Below are 19421 nucleotides of genomic sequence, written 5' to 3'. Positions count from 1 at the left end.
TTGAGACTAGATTTGAACTCAGAAAGATATGTCTTATCTACTGAGCCACCCAGATGCATTCACCATACAATATGCACACACTCAATAAGTTTTAATGGCTTCCTGTTGTTTCCAGGAACAAATATAAATTTTTTCTTGTATATTCATTTAAAGACCTTTACAAACCTACATTTTTCTGCTTTTCCCATCTTTTTATACTTCATTCATACTATATTTACTTGTTGTTTCTGGAGCATGACACTCCAACTTCTGACTCATGTTATTTTGAACTGCCCTCTTACCTCTGCTTTCCTCCTTCCCTCCCACCCTGCCCCAATTCTGTCTCCTTATCTCCTCTTCTTTTCTATTTTAGTTTCTTTCTATGTTTCCCACATACCTCCTTTTGCAGGCAGGTGTTTCTAATTCTTTTTTTTTCCCCCTCAGTATTTTTCTAGTATTTTTTCCCCTGACCTTTTACATATTTACTCTCCGTTAATCATATATACATGTAGATTGATCAGTTGTTTTTCAGTTGTGTCTGACTCTTCATCTCTTCATCACTCCATTTAGGACTTTTTTTTAAAGCAAAGATACTGGAATGGTTTGCCATTTCCTTCTCTTCTCTGCATTTTATAGATGAGGAACTGAAGTAAACAGGGTTAGATGACTTTCCCAGCATCACATAGTGTCCGAGGCTTGATTTGAACTCAGGAAGATAAGTCTTCCTGACTTAAAGCGTGGTACCTAGCTTCCCATGTCTGTATTTACTTACACATTATTTTTCCTTTTTGAAAGTGAGTTTGTTGACGCAAGGGTAGTTTTTAGCTTTTCTTTGTACTGCTAATATTTGCCTGATATTTGTTACAAATTTAATGTTTATTAAACAAAATGCTTGTTGGCTAACTGGCACAACTTGCAAGTAAAAATGTTGTAATATACTTACAATATTAAAAATGCTATTAGGCACAATAAATTATTTCTCATTTAAAATACTAAAATATTTAGATATTAGCTATTGTTATTTTCATGATAATACTTTTTAATCTAAAAAGATTTGTTAATGTATGTGATTTTTCAGACTTATTTTATTTTAAAAATGAAGTCTTGAATAGTGAACAATAATTGTATTTTTTTGATGCAACAATTAAGTTCTATTTTTGTAGATTGTGATATTAGTGGATATTCTAAATTTTTTTGTTTAAGGCATTTTAGTAGCAGAATGGGATGTTGCGAAACATTAGATTTATCCTCTTGGTAATGTTTTCTGGTGCCACAGTTTCCTTAGCAGAGGTCTCTTCTGTGCCACAGCATAGGTCTCTTCTGTTCCACAGCATGACATAAAATATCATTGAAACTAAATGTATAGCATCTTTGCTTTACCAGCAGAATTTTATGGTTGCCTAGCAGCTGTCTTTTCATCAGATAGAATTCATGGACTGAAAAACATTTTAAGAGAAATTTTAATTCTCTGATAAGGCTACACTCTTTTGATCTGGAGTAAGAATATTTCCTTGCCACAAGGAATAGAGTTCAAACAGTTCACCAAACTACTTCTTTTTTGAGTAACTTCTTTGAATAAGACATCATGTTAGGGGTCAGAAAAGGAGATAGAAGGACATACCCAAGCATCATCCTTTTATAATAGACAAGGTGATGTGCTATATGAGGCAAAGCAGAATTGAATTAGCTCAGAAGAAAGGTGAGATGCACAAGGCTAGAAAAGCCACCCTAAATGTTCAGGGATTATTCATGTCTGACCTGTGGACCTGTGGCAGAGCATTCCAAAATCATATTGGTCTGATCAGCCACAGTTGGACACCCTGCAATTTGTCTTTAACATAGTGTTGCCATTTTGGTTCTCTTTGAAGAAAGAACAATATCCAGCCAGTCAACCCAACCAATTTATCAAATTATTTATATTTTCTAAGGATATATATAGTTCTCTTTGAATTATCTGTCCAATTTGGACAATATTGTTAGCTAAAAACTGATCTGGTGGATATGATTGCTGAGCCAGAGTCAGGAATATTTATCTATAATTTATCTATCGTCTATCTGTTTGTGTGTGTGTGTGTGTGTGTGTGTATCTATCTGTATGTGTGTCTGTAAATGTGTATGTTAGTAGAGTTGAGGCCACAAGTAAAGTGACTTTCAGTCTCCATCCTTTATATGATAATTTGTTTTGAGTTCTTTTTTCTGGGATTTCTTCCCTGTAGGAGAAAATTCCCTGTAGAAGAAATTCTTTGTAGGAGAATTTTGCTTTCTAGTGATTCTTTGTAGGAGAATATTGCTTTCTAGTGCTTTAATTCTCCCACTTCAGATTCTTGAATGAGAATTCTGATTTGTCCCATGAACACTCCCTTCCTCCTTTCCCCACATTTTCCCTAGTCCCTGCCAATGGTAAGAGGAAAAGTTTCCCAGCATACAAAGATAAATCATGAGTGGAACAGGCAGACTTTCTTCCAAACAGGAAAGGGACCCCTAAGTAATAAAAAGTTATTTAGAATGATTACAATCAAGTGAGAGGCTAGTATTCTAGCCTTATATTCTAGCCTTATTGGGACATTTCCAGTAGGAACTGATCATTAGAGAGTTTGTTTTATTTCCCGAGTACAGCTCAATTAATGCCAGTGGGTTCTTTGTTTCCCTGATGTTTCTTTCTTTTTTGGGTGATCCTTTCCCTCTTGGCCTGTCTGCCTTTGTCATTCTAGATATTCTGGTAGCAAATTGCCTTTATTCAAATGCCCAGAGAGAAAAAAGACACTAGCTGTTGTTCAAGATCTGCTGAGATCTTGTACCAAAAAGGAAACACAAATAGAGGGAGCCCCATTTTAGATCAAAGTTTGCTTAGGAGACCATTCTTGCAGCCTAGAGGGTTTTGTGGGAAAAAGGTATCAATATTCAAAAGTTCAGAGAATCATTGTTATGTGTTAAGGTCAGCAGGAAGAAGAGTTATCTAAGAGGGAGGGCACAGAGTTCTGTCCTGGAAGCCTTTTAAAGAAAATCATAGACACAGGAATAATTAAAATAAATCTATACCTGCTTAGGGGTTGGGTGGGGAGAGATGCTCCATCATGCATTCCCAATAGGGTATACATAATGAAACTTTTAACAAAACAGGAGAAATAACAAAAGGCCAGGGGAGAGCAAATGTTTTTGTTGTTGAGGGTTTTTTTTTTTTTTTTTTTTTTTTTTTGAGGCAAGGAAACGATCTAAAAACTATAAGCTAATAGACTTGTCTCTGATTTCTGTCATAATTACTATTATTATTGGAGGTATCATAGACCCGATGCATGGTGTGCAGTCCTGGCACCAGCCTAACCTCTGAGTCAGCAGCAAACCTCTCAGTACAAAGAAAACAAAGAGGACTTGGAAGGTCAGCAGAAAAGGTCTGTGGAACCAGGATCCAGTGCAGCTTGCAATCCGAGCACATGATGCGTTGCCCCAGACCCTTCTTAGGCCCCAGATCCATTCCTTGGCCCAGATCCATTCCTGGCCCAGATCCCAGGGTGAGCGAGGTGGAATTCTGAATCAGCAGCAGTTCTAAAGACTTCTGGACCTCTTGGCCTGGAGATACCAGGAAGGTGTTGAAAGCTCAGCATAGAGTAGGAGTCCAGTTGTGCAGTCCCAGTGCTCATCACTGGGCCAACCCTAATGGCCTTAACTTTAACAAAGTAGGATTCTTGCTTTAGTACACAAGATCTTACAGGTACAATGCAGCAAGGGAACTTGTAACAGCTTTAGAGTAGAAAAGAGAGCTTGTTGTCAGTTCCCTAGAGTCCATAGCTCTCTAAAACAGCTGCACAAAACCCCTGAAGCTTGGGACAATTCACCCTCCATCCTGGAAACAGAGCCTTATTTTAACAAAGAGTTAAAAGGTGAATAATGGGCCAGGGGAAATGAGCAAAAAACTAAAAAAAGTTTCTGCCCATTCAAAATTATTATGGTGACAAGGAAGATCAAAACACATACTCAAAGTCAAAACTCCTACATCCAAAGACTCCAAGAAAAATAAATAAGAATTGGGCTCAGGCCATGGAAGAGCTCAAAAGCTATTTTGAAAACCAGCTAGGAAAGATAGAAAAAAAATTGGACAAACAATTGAGACTGGTGCAAAAGGAAATAGAGAAAGCTAATGAGGAGAAAAATGCTTTAAAAAGCAAAATTGGTCAATTGGGAAAGGGATTATAAAAACTCACTGAGAAAATAATTTCTTAAAAATTAGAATTGAGCAAGTGGAAGGTAATGACTTTATGAGAAATCAAGATACAATAAAATAAAACAACAAAAAATGGAAAAATAGAAAAAATGTGAAATCTCTCATGGGGAAAAGAACTGACCTGGAAAATAGATTTTGGAGAGATAATTTTAGAATTATTAGTCTACCTGAAAATCATAATAATAAAAAGAACCTGGACATTATCTTTCAAGAAATTATCAGCGAAAACTATTCTGATATTTTAGAACCAGAGGGTAAAATAGAAATTGAAAGAATCCACCAATAACCTCTTGAAAGAGGAACCAAAATGAAAAGTCTCAGTAATATTGTAGCCAAATTCCAGAACTCTTAGGCCAAGGAGAAAATATTGCAAGCATCCAGAATAAAACAAATTAAAGTATAGTGAAGCCATATTCGGGATAACAGAAAATTTCGCAGCTTCTACATTAAAGGAGCAGAGATCTTGGAATATGTAATATTTTGGAGAGCAGTGGAGTTAGGATTACAATCAAAAATCACCTACTCAACAAAGCTGAGTATATTCTTTAGAGGAGAAGATGATCATTCAATGAAATATTTTCAAGCATTTGTGAGGAAAAGATCAGAGCTGAATGGAAATATGCTGGAAAATATGATGGGAATGGGACATGGGAAGAGGGGGAGGATGATAAAAGAGAGGCATATTGGGGGAGGGAGTGGCCAGTACCAAAATGCTTTTGAGGAGGGACAGGGTAAAAGGAGAAGAGAATAAATGAGGGGAAATACAGTTAGCAATAGTGATTATTTTTTAAAAAAAATTCTGATCGTTTTTCTGCTAAGGTCTCATTTCTCAAACAGAGAGAGTACTAGTTCAGATTTATAAAAAATGAAAGTCATGCCCCAATTGATAAGTGGTCAAAAGATATGATCTGTGCCCAAAGGGCTATTAATTCATGCATATCCTTTGATCTAACAATACCACTACTAGACATGAATACCAAAAGAGAATTAGAGGGAAAAAACAGAAAATAACCTATTATGTACAAAAAATATTTATAGCAGCTCCCTTATCAGGGCAAAATGGAAATCGAGGGGATGCCCATCAGTTAGGTAATATGTTTGTGATTGGATATTATTGTTCTATGGGAAATGATGAGCAGGATGCTTTTAGGGAAAAAAACAAACAAACAGGAAAGTCCTCTATAAACTCAAGCAAAGTGAAATGTACATTTCAGTATACAAAGTATATTGTATATGAAATAATAGCAATGTTCTGGGGTGACCAATTGTAAATGACTTTGCTATTCTCAGTAGTACAACTACAAAAATCCTGTCCATACTGAGACAAGCAACTGATTGTGTTTGAATACAAATTAAAGCATTCTTTCTTTTTCTCTCTTTTTTAACTTAATTTTTCTTAAGGTTTTATTTTTTTTCCTCATTAGGATGGGAAATCTATGTTTTCTTTCTCACTTTACTTTTATGGCAATATTTTGCATAATTTTACATGTAATTTCTTAATTGCGAGTGGGTATAAGGGAGAAAACTTAGAATTCAAAAATTAAAAAAATAAATGCAAAAAGAATTGTTTTGAATGTAACTGGGGAAAATATTAAATAAATTTAAAAAAGAGGAAAAAATAATTAAAACATTAAACACTTATTAAATTTCTTCTATATGCCAGACACTGTGCTAAGCACTGGAAATACCCTCAGCCCTCTTCCCCCCCCCCCCCCCCCCAAAAAAAAAGGGGGGGGCGGAGGAAGTGGAGGGGCAGTGGGGCATAAGATAACACTTATCCTCAAGGAATTTATAGTGTAATGGGGAATCTTGAGATGTAAAGTAAATATATACAGGATAAAAGAAATAACAGATAAAAGGCACTGGAATTCAGAAGGGTTGGGGAAGACTTTCTGTAGAAGATGGAATTCTAATGGGAAATTAAAGGATGCTAGAAAGGCACTGAATTGGGATGTAATAAGTTCCCTACTTTGAAAAGTCTTCAAGTAGAGGCAGGAGGACCACTTTTGATGTAATGGATTCATTGCTTTGTTTAGAAGTTAGATTTAAATGGCTGCTCAGCTTCTTGCCAACTGTTAACACATTTCAATGATTCCTTAAATGGTGTGGGAAAAACTAAAGGTAGAGAACATTTTCTTGAAATTTATTAGTGGACAGTTAAAACAGTTCATTTGAAGTAGTAGCAGAGTTAAGGTTTTTGTGTACTTGGTTATTTGAAGTAGATGTTTTTTTCAAAATATATGTAAATGTATTACCAGTCATTTGGTGAATTCATTCTGGATTGAAATCCCATTCATTATACTCTTGTGGATATGGTTTTTTCTTAATTAGTAAACATTTTTTAAGCAGTGTGCTAGACAGTGCTAATCAACAGGGATAAAAACAAAACAACATCAGTCTTTTTACCCTCAAGAAACTTATATTCTATAATTGTTTCCTATGTATTTGTTTATATTGTGATATTCCTTTTTTTGTCTTCCTGTAAATCTGCAGGGGATGGTAAGTTGGATTGGGAATGTAGAAGTAGCAGGAATTTTGATATACAACAGTTTGGTTTCTTGATTTTCTTCATATGTTGTGTGAACACCAATGAAGAATATGGGAATATCCCTCATTTGGTATGCTACCTGCCCATCAATTTTTCTTGATCATTATTTATCTGACATTCTCCTGCTCAATACCTAATTTATAGTATATTGCAATCTATTCAAATCAATTGATTTTCTATCTAAAGTCCCTTACTTTCAATTTCATTTCTTATGAGAATAGCATTTGGTGACTCACAGACATACCATATCACCAGCTGAACATTGATGTTGAAAACTTTAATCCATGCCTTCTGTTTCTGTTGTTCACCTTTGGGAACAACTAATTTTCCTTTTTCAGAGTCTTAAGATATAGGTACTGAACCACTCCAGTGGTTGACCATCCAAGAACATATTATAGATTGGACAACTTTATCCATTTGGCTTTTCCTGGAGAATTGAACTGGTCTCCTTAAAGATTTTGTTATGTGAATTGATGCAATATGTGGAACACAAGCTTTTAACATTTGGAAAATCTCATTATCTGTAAAGGGGCTAGTTTTAATTTGGACGCTACACTGTATCTTCAATACAGTGGTAATATTTTGTCAAATTTATACATGATTTATTTTTTTGCTTGATCATGATAATCAGAGAGTTATTGAACAAAGTTTTCATTTCTCTCTGCTCTACTTAAAATCTTTAATGATCTTGCTATAAATATGAATGATATCTTATGGAGGGGAGCCATTCAGATAGTATTTTACTCTGCTGAGTCAATTTTTTAAAGTTAACCATCAATAAACACAGTGAAATATATTTTTTGCTTCTCAGTCAGTTGTGACTTTTTTTTTTTTTTTAACTTACAAGCTGCTGTAGAATATAGTTTGTGGAAGTGTTTTGTCTTCTCATTCCTTTTATCAAGATCATCTTTAATGATCAGAATTGTCATTGAAATTTTCATACAAAAGATTAGATCACTGGTTCTCTAGAGATAACAACCACATGAAAGATTTTCCTCAATAATAAGAAACTAGAGAAAAGAAATTCAAAATATCCTAATTTTCTCATTTAACAGTTTGTAACATGTTGTAGGGGAAATTGGGAGTGGGGGCACAACAACAAAGAAACATATACAACACAGCTTTTATTCCAACATTCTGGAAAGAAGAATTGGAATGAATGAATGAATGAATATGTATCAAGTACTTATTTTATGGGAAATCTTTTAAAGATGGGAATTCAAACAGAAAAACAAGAGAGTCTCTTAAAAATTCACCTTCTAGAAGGAGAGATAACACAGAGAATTTCACTCCCACATCAGAGGGAACATGTACTTTATAGTACAGAAGCACAGCAGTCTGTCAGTCAGTACATATTTATTAAAATGTCTGTTAAGTGACAGGCCCTTGCTGAGCTTTGGAGATAGAAAAATGGTAAAAGACAGCCCTTGTTCCAAGGAACTCTTAGATTAATGGCAAAGACAACATGTAAAAACTATATGCTTGCAAGATATATAAATTAGAGATTGATATGACAGAGGGAAAATACTAGAATTAAAAGCAGGTGGTAATATACTGTTATTTAATGTTATTTCTATTGATAGAATAATATTCCTTTATTTTATTGATGCATTTAACAATGTCAAGAGCTTTGTTGGCAAGAACTTTCTGAGGGGTCTTTAGTAGCTTTCATGACTGACTTGTGTTCAGAATTATTCAAATATCCATCCTTTTTTGACCAAGAGATGACATTGCTAGTTATATATCCCAGAGATATCACAGACAGAAAGAAGTTTCCTGTGTATATCAGAATATTTATAATAGCACTTCTTTGTATGTGTCAGAAAAGAACCAGAATCAAAGTGAATTGCCTACTAATTAGGGAATAGACAAACAAATTATGTTTGGAAATTGTTCTTTTTAACAAATATTTCATATGAAAAATTTAGAAAAGCATAGGCAGTCATACACATTCATACAGCATGAAACAGAACTTAAAAACATAATGAGTACAACAATGTAAAGAAGCAATTTAAATCAATACTATGTGTCTATTATGACCATTTTGCTCTGAAGAGGAATTGAGAAAATGTATATTCCTTTTTTGCAGAGGTGAGGACCAGTGAAAGTGTGATATGTATTGTTAGACTGGATTGCTTACTTTTACTAAAGTATTTTTCCTCCTATGTTTTTTATTTGCTGCTAAAAGGAATGAATAGCCAGGTTTGAGGAGGTATAGATTCAGAGCTGTATACTATATGGATATGAAATATAATAGTGATTAGGAAAAAATGTGTATAGGTGGGAAAGTAGAAATGCATCATTAATATTTATTATTTATTATTCATCTCTGCTACAAACCGGGACATTGGCTTTATGCTGATTTAAAAAAAAATTGGATTACTGGATTTTTTTTGAATAGAAATGTTTTTCATTATTACTAGCTGAAAGCAAAGTCAAAGAAACCCCCCAAAAATTATTTTAATGGGATGTTTATAGTATTTTTTAAGTCTCAGCAGAACTATTGAAATATTACAGATCTAATTAAGATACTTAGATTTAATAATTTCAGCATATTTCATATTGATGATTTTCTCCCAGAATATATCACTTCTGTAGTTGATATCAAAATATATTTACATGAAATAAGGCTGGCTTGTAGCTAATGTGTTTCATGTGAAGAATTATATCTTCCACTGATGCATATACCCTATTCTTTTTTGCAATCAAATCATATGAGTGGCAGGAAAAAGTCAAAAGGCAGAAAATGTGTTTTTCTCTCCTTCCGCTTGTTATAGAGGATTGATGGCCCATTCTTTTGTGAAGCTATCTTTTTAAAGAAACACGTATGTGGCTGCCTCATAAGCGAGTTGTATTTTGTCAAAGAGGGGGTCTCTAATTCTCTTCCCATAGAATTATATACTTGAAGAGTTTTGGTTAGCCTGTCTTCAGGTGCATTGTTACACCTGTGTGTGTTTGCTTCTTTCCCTCTCTTCTACCCTTTTGTTTTCTTAATAAAGGTCTTTGAAACCTGAATCTCATCTATTAAGTACAGCATTGACTCAGAAACCATTTTGTTACACAGTGTGTTTTCTGACATCACATAGCACTTTTTTGAATTTCATAGAATTTTTCAAACAATCTTACTACTTTTTACTATTAAGTTGGTAGGCAGTTTTGATGATTCAAGATACAATGCAATTTATAGGCGTCTTATCAAAGGAAGTGTGTGTATCCAATTAGTTTTAAAATTCCATTTAATGCTTTATTGTACTTACACTTTCATGGATAATTATCTGTTGTTGCTTTTTTCTATGTGTTTGCAGAAATTATTTTATAGGATTGGACAGGTTTAAGGTAGGCCTTAATCTGTTTTATATATCATGGGACATCATGTTTTCTTAGGAAAATAGAAATAGAAATAGACAAGTATGCCTGTCAAGATCAAGAGAAATTTTAGATACTCTGGAACCTGCATATAATACCATATAATACCGTTTACTTAAATTTAGTCCGTGCCAGTTCAATTTTCATAATATCATGTGATATATATTTGCTAAAGTATAAAGCTAACATTTACAAGAGCTTTGATTATTAGATGATTATATGGTATGACTTTTAAGGACAAAGAATAGTGAAATTTGAAAACATAATTTCATTTCATTTTATTTATAAATATATTAAATTACTCCTTGCAGGGTGTTTTTTTTTTTTTTTTTTTTTTTTTTACATTAGTCATTTCCTGATACTCCTTCCCCCATTGGAACCTACTTTCTGACAGAAAAGTAAACCAAAATCAAACTACAGAACAACCTGTCTTCAATATTCTGCTCACTTTTTTTCTCCTTTCTCAACATACATACATATACTGTTCAGAGGGGTATGGATCTTCATTTCAGTAAGGATTCATTTACCTTTCAGTGTGATTTTCATTTTCATTATTGTATGCAGGGCATATGTTTTTTCTTTGCTTCTTTCTTGTACATCAATTTGCTTTTCTGTGAATTCCTAATTTGTATATATTTTATTTAAATAATTCACATTCTTCATTTTAGTAAATGTTATATTTTAGTAGCTACATATTAGGTTTTTATTTATTGTCAACTTATTTCACATTCCTGTATATGATATTATTAAAACAAATTTTAGTAAAAATTTCTCCATAAAGTAAAATAAACTCTATAAATAGAATGTTTTATTTTTTGATATCCTTTAATCTTCAGTTCTATAAGAGCAATCTAAAACTTGTTCCATATGATATAGTTGTCCAGAAAGACCTGTATTCTCTTGAGAGTGCTATAAGAGATTAAACAAGTTATAAAAAGATGAAAAGGGTAAAGTGTGTTTATATAAAACTAATTACAGCATGTACTTATCAGTAATGTTACATATTAGAATGTTTCAAAGTTAGAAGACCCTTCAAAGGCCATTAAAAAACACAAAAAACCAAAACCATTCCTAAATATAAATTCCCTCTATTATGTTCTCTTTAAGTAGTCATTCACAATCCATTTGAAGAAGTCCAGTTGTAGAGAATTCCTTTTCCAAGAAGCCTATTCCACTTCTATACAGCTTTGATTATTAGGAAAAAAAATTATTTATACTGAGCCAAAATTTGCCTCGCCAGGACTTCTGCAGATTAGTACTAGTTCTGCTCTGTACGGTCAAATAAAACAAGTCTAATCTCTCTTCTATATGAAGACCTATTCTATGTGATCTACTTTTTTTCCAGCCTAAATATCCACAGTTCCTTCAGTGATTCTGTAAATGGAATGAATGAATGCTTTTGAGTGCTCTTATTGTCCTGGTCCCCTTTCTCTGGATGCTGTCTTCAGTTTGTCCCAATGTCCTGCTTAAAATGAAATATTTAGAACTAAAAGCAATACTTAATAAAAAAGAGCAAGGACAGGATACCATGGGACTATAGCTTTCTTTGTTCCCTAAGGTCACCAATCTAGTTACTCTGGGAGAAAAAAGAAATTAATTTTTTGATATTTCTTGTTCTTGGTTATTGTATGCTTATTTGTAGGCATTACAACTTTTTCTTTTGTGTAATATCCCTTGTTAAAATATGGTAGAATTGTGTTGTGTTTAATAAATTTTAAGGTTGCCATATGGGTGAATATTTTTGGATAAGATGTTTAATATATATCAATGGAATTCTGATCATTACAGTATTGACAGTTTAAAAAAAAAATGAAACAATCTACTGAGGTAGGGAGGATTTTTCACCCTGTATTAATTAGGCAATAAAGTAATGGCATAAGCAAAAAAGTGTCTTTTGCTTTATGGAGGGATGCCTTTGGGATTAATGGAGATTAATATGAAATTGAAAGAACACTTCCAGATCAAAAACTTTTATTTCTTATAAGATGTCAACAAAAATATAGGAACATTTAACATTATATGAATATTTAAAATATTGCTTGATCAATCATTATGATTACTGACCTACTTAAAGATGAATTTAGATAAAATATTCACAAAGCTCAATTATAAACTTGCTGTAGATGTAATGAAGTATGTCTTATTAAATCATTATGTTCCTCAGGTCCTTAAATTCTTTATATAAATACTTTCTACACAAATGTCCATTTATAAGATGGTACTATTTGACAGTGTCAAGAATGGTGAGAACCTTCTTTTTTGGGTCTTTAGCAAATTTCACTGCTATTGTGCTGTTTTTTGCCAGGTAACATTTCTCCAAAGGTTGAGTCCATGGCTGATGGCTACTGGGACTGCGCTTTAGTGTTCTGGAGAAGTTGGGTAGAGAGAATTTCCGTTTTTGTTCCAAGAGGGCTCAATGGGGGAAGGGAGAAGTTGTGAACCAGAGAAGTGAGAGAAAGCAACATAAAAGTTTAAATGGATAATTTTATTATATGAAACGAAAATATTTTGCATGAATTAAATAAATACACCTAGGATGATGAAGGAAGGTGCTAATCAGAGAAATTGTTTTTAAGTATCTCTGGTAAAGTCCTGATACCTATAATATATAGGGAATTAAATATGTAAGTTATAAGCAAATGATTCTCAAAAAAATTGTAAAGAATGTTCAAAATCAACACTAATAAGAAAACTGTTAGATATATCTTATTGCTTCATACTGTATTTTAGGCTAGGAAGCATATCATTAATTTTTGCTATTCATTTTATATTAAATCATATCCATTCCTGGATATGGGAAGGAGAAAAGAACTTTAGCTATTATCTTAAAAAAATTAGCAAATAGTAAGCAAAAGCATAGAATATACTTGATATTATGCCGTTTTTGATAATTTTTTGAACTTTAAAATTGGGGTTTTCTGAGGTTAACATTAATATTTTGCATGACTTAGCACTAGAAGACAAGTCAAAAGACAGTTTACTGCTAAAGTGTATTAATAAATAACATCATCAGCCACAAGGAAAAATATAATAAAAATTATCATTGTGCATCATTGTAATAATTTTTTTGAAAATTTTCTTTATCATAAAAGGCTGAAACTTCACTATTGAAGACATGTCAAAAAGTAGTTTGATTAAAGACAGCAGCATTGAACTTTTGCCATTTGAATAGAAAGACTGAATTGTTACTGAAAAACCATGAAGTACAGAACTCGGGAATTTGTGGTGAAAGGAAATTGAAAAAGAACAGAACATTTGGGTTCGTGTTTCATGAAGTAATTTGTGTGACAGAATAGGAAGGCAGTCAAGGAAAATTGACATAATTTTTTCCTTGGACTGGGAAAGGCCAGAAAAATATGTCAGTGTTAACAAATGCACCATTGTGCATGAACATAGTGTATTCTACACAATTTGTAAATGTTAATTTCCATTCAATGGAAAATGTATATTTTCTAAAGTATAAATTAGCAAGAATTTTAAAAGCTTATTTTTGTTTGTGTTATTTCAGTTATAGTTCAAGGATAAATAAATATCAAGTTAGAATCCTAGTAAAATAAATTTATGATAATTAAACTATATGTGCTCCATGGAAAAATAATGCATATCACAATGTATTTGATGTGGGCTTGTACATTAGTTTCTCTTTAATACCATTACATAATGGTCAAAAAATATTTCTGTTTAGTTAAAAATGTATACCTCTTTTTTGTTAATGTTTGCTTTAATAATTCCTGGAAAATTATTCAAAGGGAAAAATAATAGGTTTTTGAAGTACTTTTCTTAGTGAACAATGGCATTTCTAGAAATAGCTAAAATCCTGAAATATGAGAAAAATATAATTGGTGTGCATTTAATCTCTTAAACATATTGTCATATATATATATATATTCTAATGGTCATTTTAATCTAATTATAAAATGCATTTTTATTGTGTTATTCATTATGTTACATGTTAACATTCATCCTCATATTTGAATGACATAAAGGAAATCATGTAAGAATAATTTGAAATGTTGTGGTGGTATAGACTATTTTATGATTCTGAATTTGATGACATAAACGACAGCAGAAGTAATAGAGAGATTCTGTTAACCTAGGATGAACAATTATGATTCAGTTAATATGATAAGTCATTAATCATATTTCATTTTGCCATATAAGTTGTATTTATATCCAAATGCTTATGTAATATAAATTCATCCATGGAAGGAACTGTTTCATATTTTTATTTTTGTTTCCCAAGGTGCTAAAATAGTACAGGGCACACAGAAAGTGTTTAATAAGTGGTTAGCTGGTTATTTAGCTCAATTGAATTCCTGTTTTATAAGCCTTTCAACTATAAGAGTTTATCTTAGCATAGGAGCCAATCCTTTTGTTTTCTACTGTTATTTTTCATATATATTATTCTATAACATTTAAAAACATGAGACCCAATATGGCAGGCATTTTTATCTATAAAGTTAAGAAAAGCTGAATATTGCCTTTTATAAATAAGGAAATCATTTAAGTCTAGATTCCCCTTTTCTTATTTCCAGTCTCAATAAAAAGGGAGAAATAATTAGAATGAAAAATGTCCAGCAAACCTTTTGTGTTGTTAATAGTAGAGCTAATTAAATTTTAAAATTATTATTCTTTTACTGATGGTCAGAACTTCTCAAACTTTGCCTTTAATGTTATTATCGAGTTAATATAAAATGCATCTAAAAATTGCAGAAAAGTGATTAAAATGAGTTTCTTCTTACTCCTTTCAGAGAGAGATTTTTTTCCTTTCTTCAAAAATATAAATTATTGGATTTGTGTTCATCCCTTAACTTCTTTAAGGAATTTAGCTGCTACATCACTTGGTACATATATGTTTATTATTGACATTGCTTCATTATCTATGGTACCCTCTATTAAATTTTGCTTGCTTATTTCTTCTTGCAGCCCTTTTAACTTCTCCTTTAGGGATTTCCATGCTACATCACTTGGTACATATATGTTTAATGTTAATATTGCTTCATTATCTATAGTAACCTTTAGCAAGTAGTTTCCTTCCTTATATCTTTTAATTAGATCAATTTTTGCTTTTGCTTGATCTGTGATCAGGACCCCCACTTTTTTGAATTCATCTGAAGCATAATAGATTCTGCTCCAGCCTTTTACCTTTACTCTGTATGTATCTCTCTGCTTTAAATGTGTTTATTGTAAATAACATAATGTAGGATTCTGGCTTTTAATCCAGTCTGCTATCTGCTTCTGCTTTATGGGAGAGTTCATCCCATTCACATTTATGGTTAAAACTACTAATTCTGTATTTGCTGCCATCTTATTATCCTACTTTTTCCCTCTTTCCTTTTCCCATTTCCCCTCTCCCCAGTATTTAACTTATGAGCACCCCTTGCCTCAAGCAGTTCTCCCCTTTAGAGTCTCTCCCCCTTTTTTATACCTTTCCCCTACTATTTCTTCCTTCTATTTAGCCTACTCCTTCCCTTTTCACCTTTCTCTTCCTACTTTTCAGTAAGGTAAGAGAAGTTTCTCTTTATTTTTTTAAAATAAAATTTAGTTTAATAAAGTAACATGGCAAATAATGTATCACCGCAGGAACAGAAGTGCTAACATAAGTCCTTTTACATACATTTTCAGGAAACAGACGATTAGAGCAAACTCTTTAAACAATATCCCACCCAAATTAATGCACAAATACTTTTTTTAAACCATTAAAAAAGATTAACAGTATACATTTGGAGTGTATTCCTTATAGTCAAATATCTTTAACAATAAATTCCAATAAGAGAATTTCAGTCTTGAACAAGTGGCTGCTAAAGTACCTCCATATTATTATTGTGATAAAAACAATTAAGGCTTAAAGTGTTTTTCTCTTCATCCCCAGACTCCAAGTGGAAGAAGACATAATAAGTAGCCAATATGTTTTGAATAAAGTCCCACATCTTTACAAGTCGGGCCCCTAGGAGTATGTCTTAAGGCTTAGATTTGGGATTTTTCAAAATAACTATTAGCCTCCCTGTTTGGGAGAAGATTTTTTTTTTTTTAACTTTGGAAGAAGGATGGGGAAAAGGAGGGAATTGTGTCATTTTCAAGACTTGCTAGTACTGCTCTTGTGGGTATGGCCCCTTGATAAAGCCTTCCTGACTGTAGCTGTGTCAACAACATGAAGAGACCATGTGAATCTGCCAGCATCCTGTTGTCCCAGAGATCCTTCAACAATCAACCTGAAAATACTAACGGATATTTCTATGGTGGTGATCACCTACTAATCCTATTAGTCCTGCACCCTGAAAAAAGCCATAATCCAATGTTGTAAATACAATATGACCCCTAAAGCCTTTAAAATAAAGTCTTGGTTTCAGTCATGTCTTGTAGAGTTGGGATTTTGGATGGTCACTGGGCACTTGTTTCTAAGGATTTGCTGATGCTTTAGTGTGCTGAAAGAGAACCAATAGTTGGTGAGGCTTGAGAGCACCACATAGCACACACTGAGTGTTCCAGATATGGCCAGGGACACGAAACCTAAGCCACATAGTACACAGAGCAAGGTGAGGCCGCCCACAGATATAACGAATCCTTCCACTAATATAACTCCAACACAGGCTGCCAGAGACATCAAGACCACAAGCAGCAGGAAGAATCCAACAAGAATGGAAGATACCATAATAAACACCAGCAAGGTTAAGGCAACAAAGGGATGTTTATCTAGGTATTGACCAACTGGAGAGTTCATAAAGGCAATCACCTTAGAGTTGCTCTGGATGGAATTGATCAATGAAACTAGCTTCCTCTGCAGCTCCTGCAAATCTTTGGACGTACTGGAGGTCTCCATTTTCACCATCCTGCTTTCTTCTCTGTTCAAGCTTTCTCACCGAGGTGGTAAACAGAATAAACCAACTCTGTATGTCACATGTCTCTGTTTACTTCTTGCTGCTCTAGACTTCCTCCACAGCTCCAGCCGTCCCAGACCCTGCTGCCCACCCGCGTTGACCAGCGGAGCAGAGAAGTGAAGGCCCTCGGTTGCACGCGGGCGGAGGCAAGAGACCGTAAAGGAAGTGGAGAAGACCAAGCCCGAGAAGTTTCTCTTTAAAACACATATGTTCAATATTTTTCTTTGAGCCAAATCTGATGAGAGTAAGATTCACACAATATTCATCTCCCTCCCTTCTTTCCTTCAAATATAATAAGCTATCTTTGCATCTTTGTGAGATGTAATTTCCCTCTTTTTACCTCCACTTTTTCCTTTTTCTGGTACAATCCCCTTTCTAATAGAACAATAATATTCCATAACATTCATATACCACAACTTATTCAGCCATTCTCCAGCTGATGGGCATTCACTCAGTTTCCAGTTTCTTGTCACTACAAAAAAGGCTGCTGCAAATATTTTTGCACATTTTCCTCCTTTTATGATCTCTTTGGGAAATAGGCCCAATAAAAACACTGCTGGGTCAAAGGGTATGCAGAGATTGATAACTTCTTGAACATAGTTCCAGATTGCTGTCCAGAATGGCTGGATGCGTTCACAATTCCACCAACAATGTATTGGTGTCCCAGTTTTCCCACAGCCCCTCCAATATTCATCCTTGTCTTTTCCTGTCATTTTAGCCAATCTGAAAGGTGTGTAGTGATGTCTCAGAGTTGTCTTAATTTGCATTTCTCTGATCAGTAGTGATTTAGAGTACTTTCTCATATGAATAGAAATAGTTTTAATTTCTTCATCTGAAAATTGTCTGTTTATATCCTTTGACCATTTATCTGTTGGAGAATGGCATGAATTCTTATAACAGTGAGTCAGTTCTCTCGATGTTTTAGAAATGAGGCCTTTACCCTTAAATGTAAAAATGATTTCCCAATTTATAGCTTCCCTTCTATTCTTATCTGCATTAGTTTTGTTTGTACAAAAACTTTTTAACTTAGTAAAATCAAAATTATCTATCTGGTGTTTGAGTTCCAATTCTTCTTTGGACACAAATTCCTTCCTTTTCCACAGATCTGAGAGGAATACTATCCTATGTTCCTCTAATTTGCTTATCATGTCACTCTTTATATCTAAATCATGAACCCATTTAGATCTTATCTTGGGGTGCGGTGTTAGGTGTGGGTCAATGCCTAATTGCTTTCATACTGTTTTTCAATTTTCCCAGCAGTTTTTGTCAAATACTGAGTTCTTATCCTAAAAGCTGGGGTCTTTGGGCTTGTCAAACACTAGATTGCTATAGTTATTGCCTATTTTATCCTGTGATTCTAAATTATTCACTATTGAACTACTCTATTTCTTAGCCAGTACCAAATGGTTTTGATGACTACTGCTTTATAATGTAGATTTAGATCTGGTACAGCTAGATCACCTTCATTTGCTTTTTTTTCCCCCATCAGTTCATTAATTCCTAATTCCCTTGAAATTCTCGACTTTTTGTTCTTACAGATAAACTTTACTATTTTTTCTAGGTCTATAAAATAATTTCTTGGAAATTTGATTGGTACGGCACTTAAGTAAGTAGATATATTTAGATAGTATTATCATTTGTCGTTTTTATTATATTTGCTTAGCCTACCCATGGGCACTTGATATTTTTCCAACTGATTAAGTCTGACTTTATTTGTGTGGAAAGTGTTTTGTAGTTGTGTTCATATAGTTCCTGACTTTCCCTTGGCAAACAGATTTCCAAATATTTTATACTATCAACAGTTATTTTGAGTGAATTTCTTTTTATATCTCTTGCTGCTGGACTTTGTAGTAATACATAAAAATGCTGAAGATTTATGTGGATTGATTTTATATCCTGAAATTTTGCTAAAGTGAGTTACTTCTAGTAGTTTTTTAGTTGATTCTGTAGGGTTCTCTAAGTATACCATCAAATCAATTGCAAAGAGTGATAATTTGGTTTCCTCATGACCTATTCTAATTCCTTTAATCTAGTATTAAATCTGGTACAGTTAGGCCACTTTCATTGATTTTTGTTTTTTTCATTAATTCCTGTGAAATTCTTTACCTTTTGTCCTTCCAGATGAATTTTACTATTATTTTTTGTTGATCAGTAAAATAGTTTCTTGGGATTTTGATTGGTATAGCACTAAATAAATAGATTACTTTAGGTAGTATTGTCATTGTTACATTCGCTCAACCTATCCAACAGCCCTTGGTCTTTTTTCAGTTGTTTAGATATGACTTCATTTGTGGGGAAAGTGTTTTATAGTTTGCTCATATAGTTCCTGACTTTTCCAATGGCAGATACTTATTTTAAATGAAATTTCTCTTTGTATTTCTTGCTGTTGGATTTTGTTAGTGATGTATAAAAATGCTGATGATTTATGTGG

At 33.3% G+C, this 19421-nt stretch overlaps 2 protein-coding genes across 5 annotated transcripts in view; one reads left to right on the top strand and one right to left on the bottom strand.

Moving 5' to 3' along the window:
- The window catches only part of ROBO1 (roundabout guidance receptor 1), a 464510-nt gene that overhangs the window by 162253 nt on the left and 282836 nt on the right, over nt 1-19421 (top strand). The gene's annotated exons all lie outside the window — the stretch shown is intronic.
- On the bottom strand, nt 16142-17073 carry LOC127553558 (lipid droplet assembly factor 1-like). The gene has a single exon (XM_051984359.1). The coding sequence runs from the start codon at nt 16939-16941 to the stop codon at nt 16459-16461; it is 483 nt and encodes a 160-aa protein (XP_051840319.1). The 5' UTR covers nt 16942-17073; the 3' UTR covers nt 16142-16458.

The sequence above is a fragment of the Antechinus flavipes genome, chromosome 3, assembly GCF_016432865.1.
Source record: "Antechinus flavipes isolate AdamAnt ecotype Samford, QLD, Australia chromosome 3, AdamAnt_v2, whole genome shotgun sequence".
NCBI lineage: Eukaryota > Metazoa > Chordata > Mammalia > Dasyuromorphia > Dasyuridae > Antechinus > Antechinus flavipes.
Note: the sequence above shows the minus strand (reverse complement) of the source record. Positions and strands in the feature narration are given on the sequence as shown.

Excerpts from the sequence above, each read along its gene's own strand:
- LOC127553558 (XM_051984359.1), bottom strand. The coding sequence starts at position 16,941 with ATGGTGAAAATGGAGACCTCCAGTACGTCCAAAGATTTGCAGGAGCTG.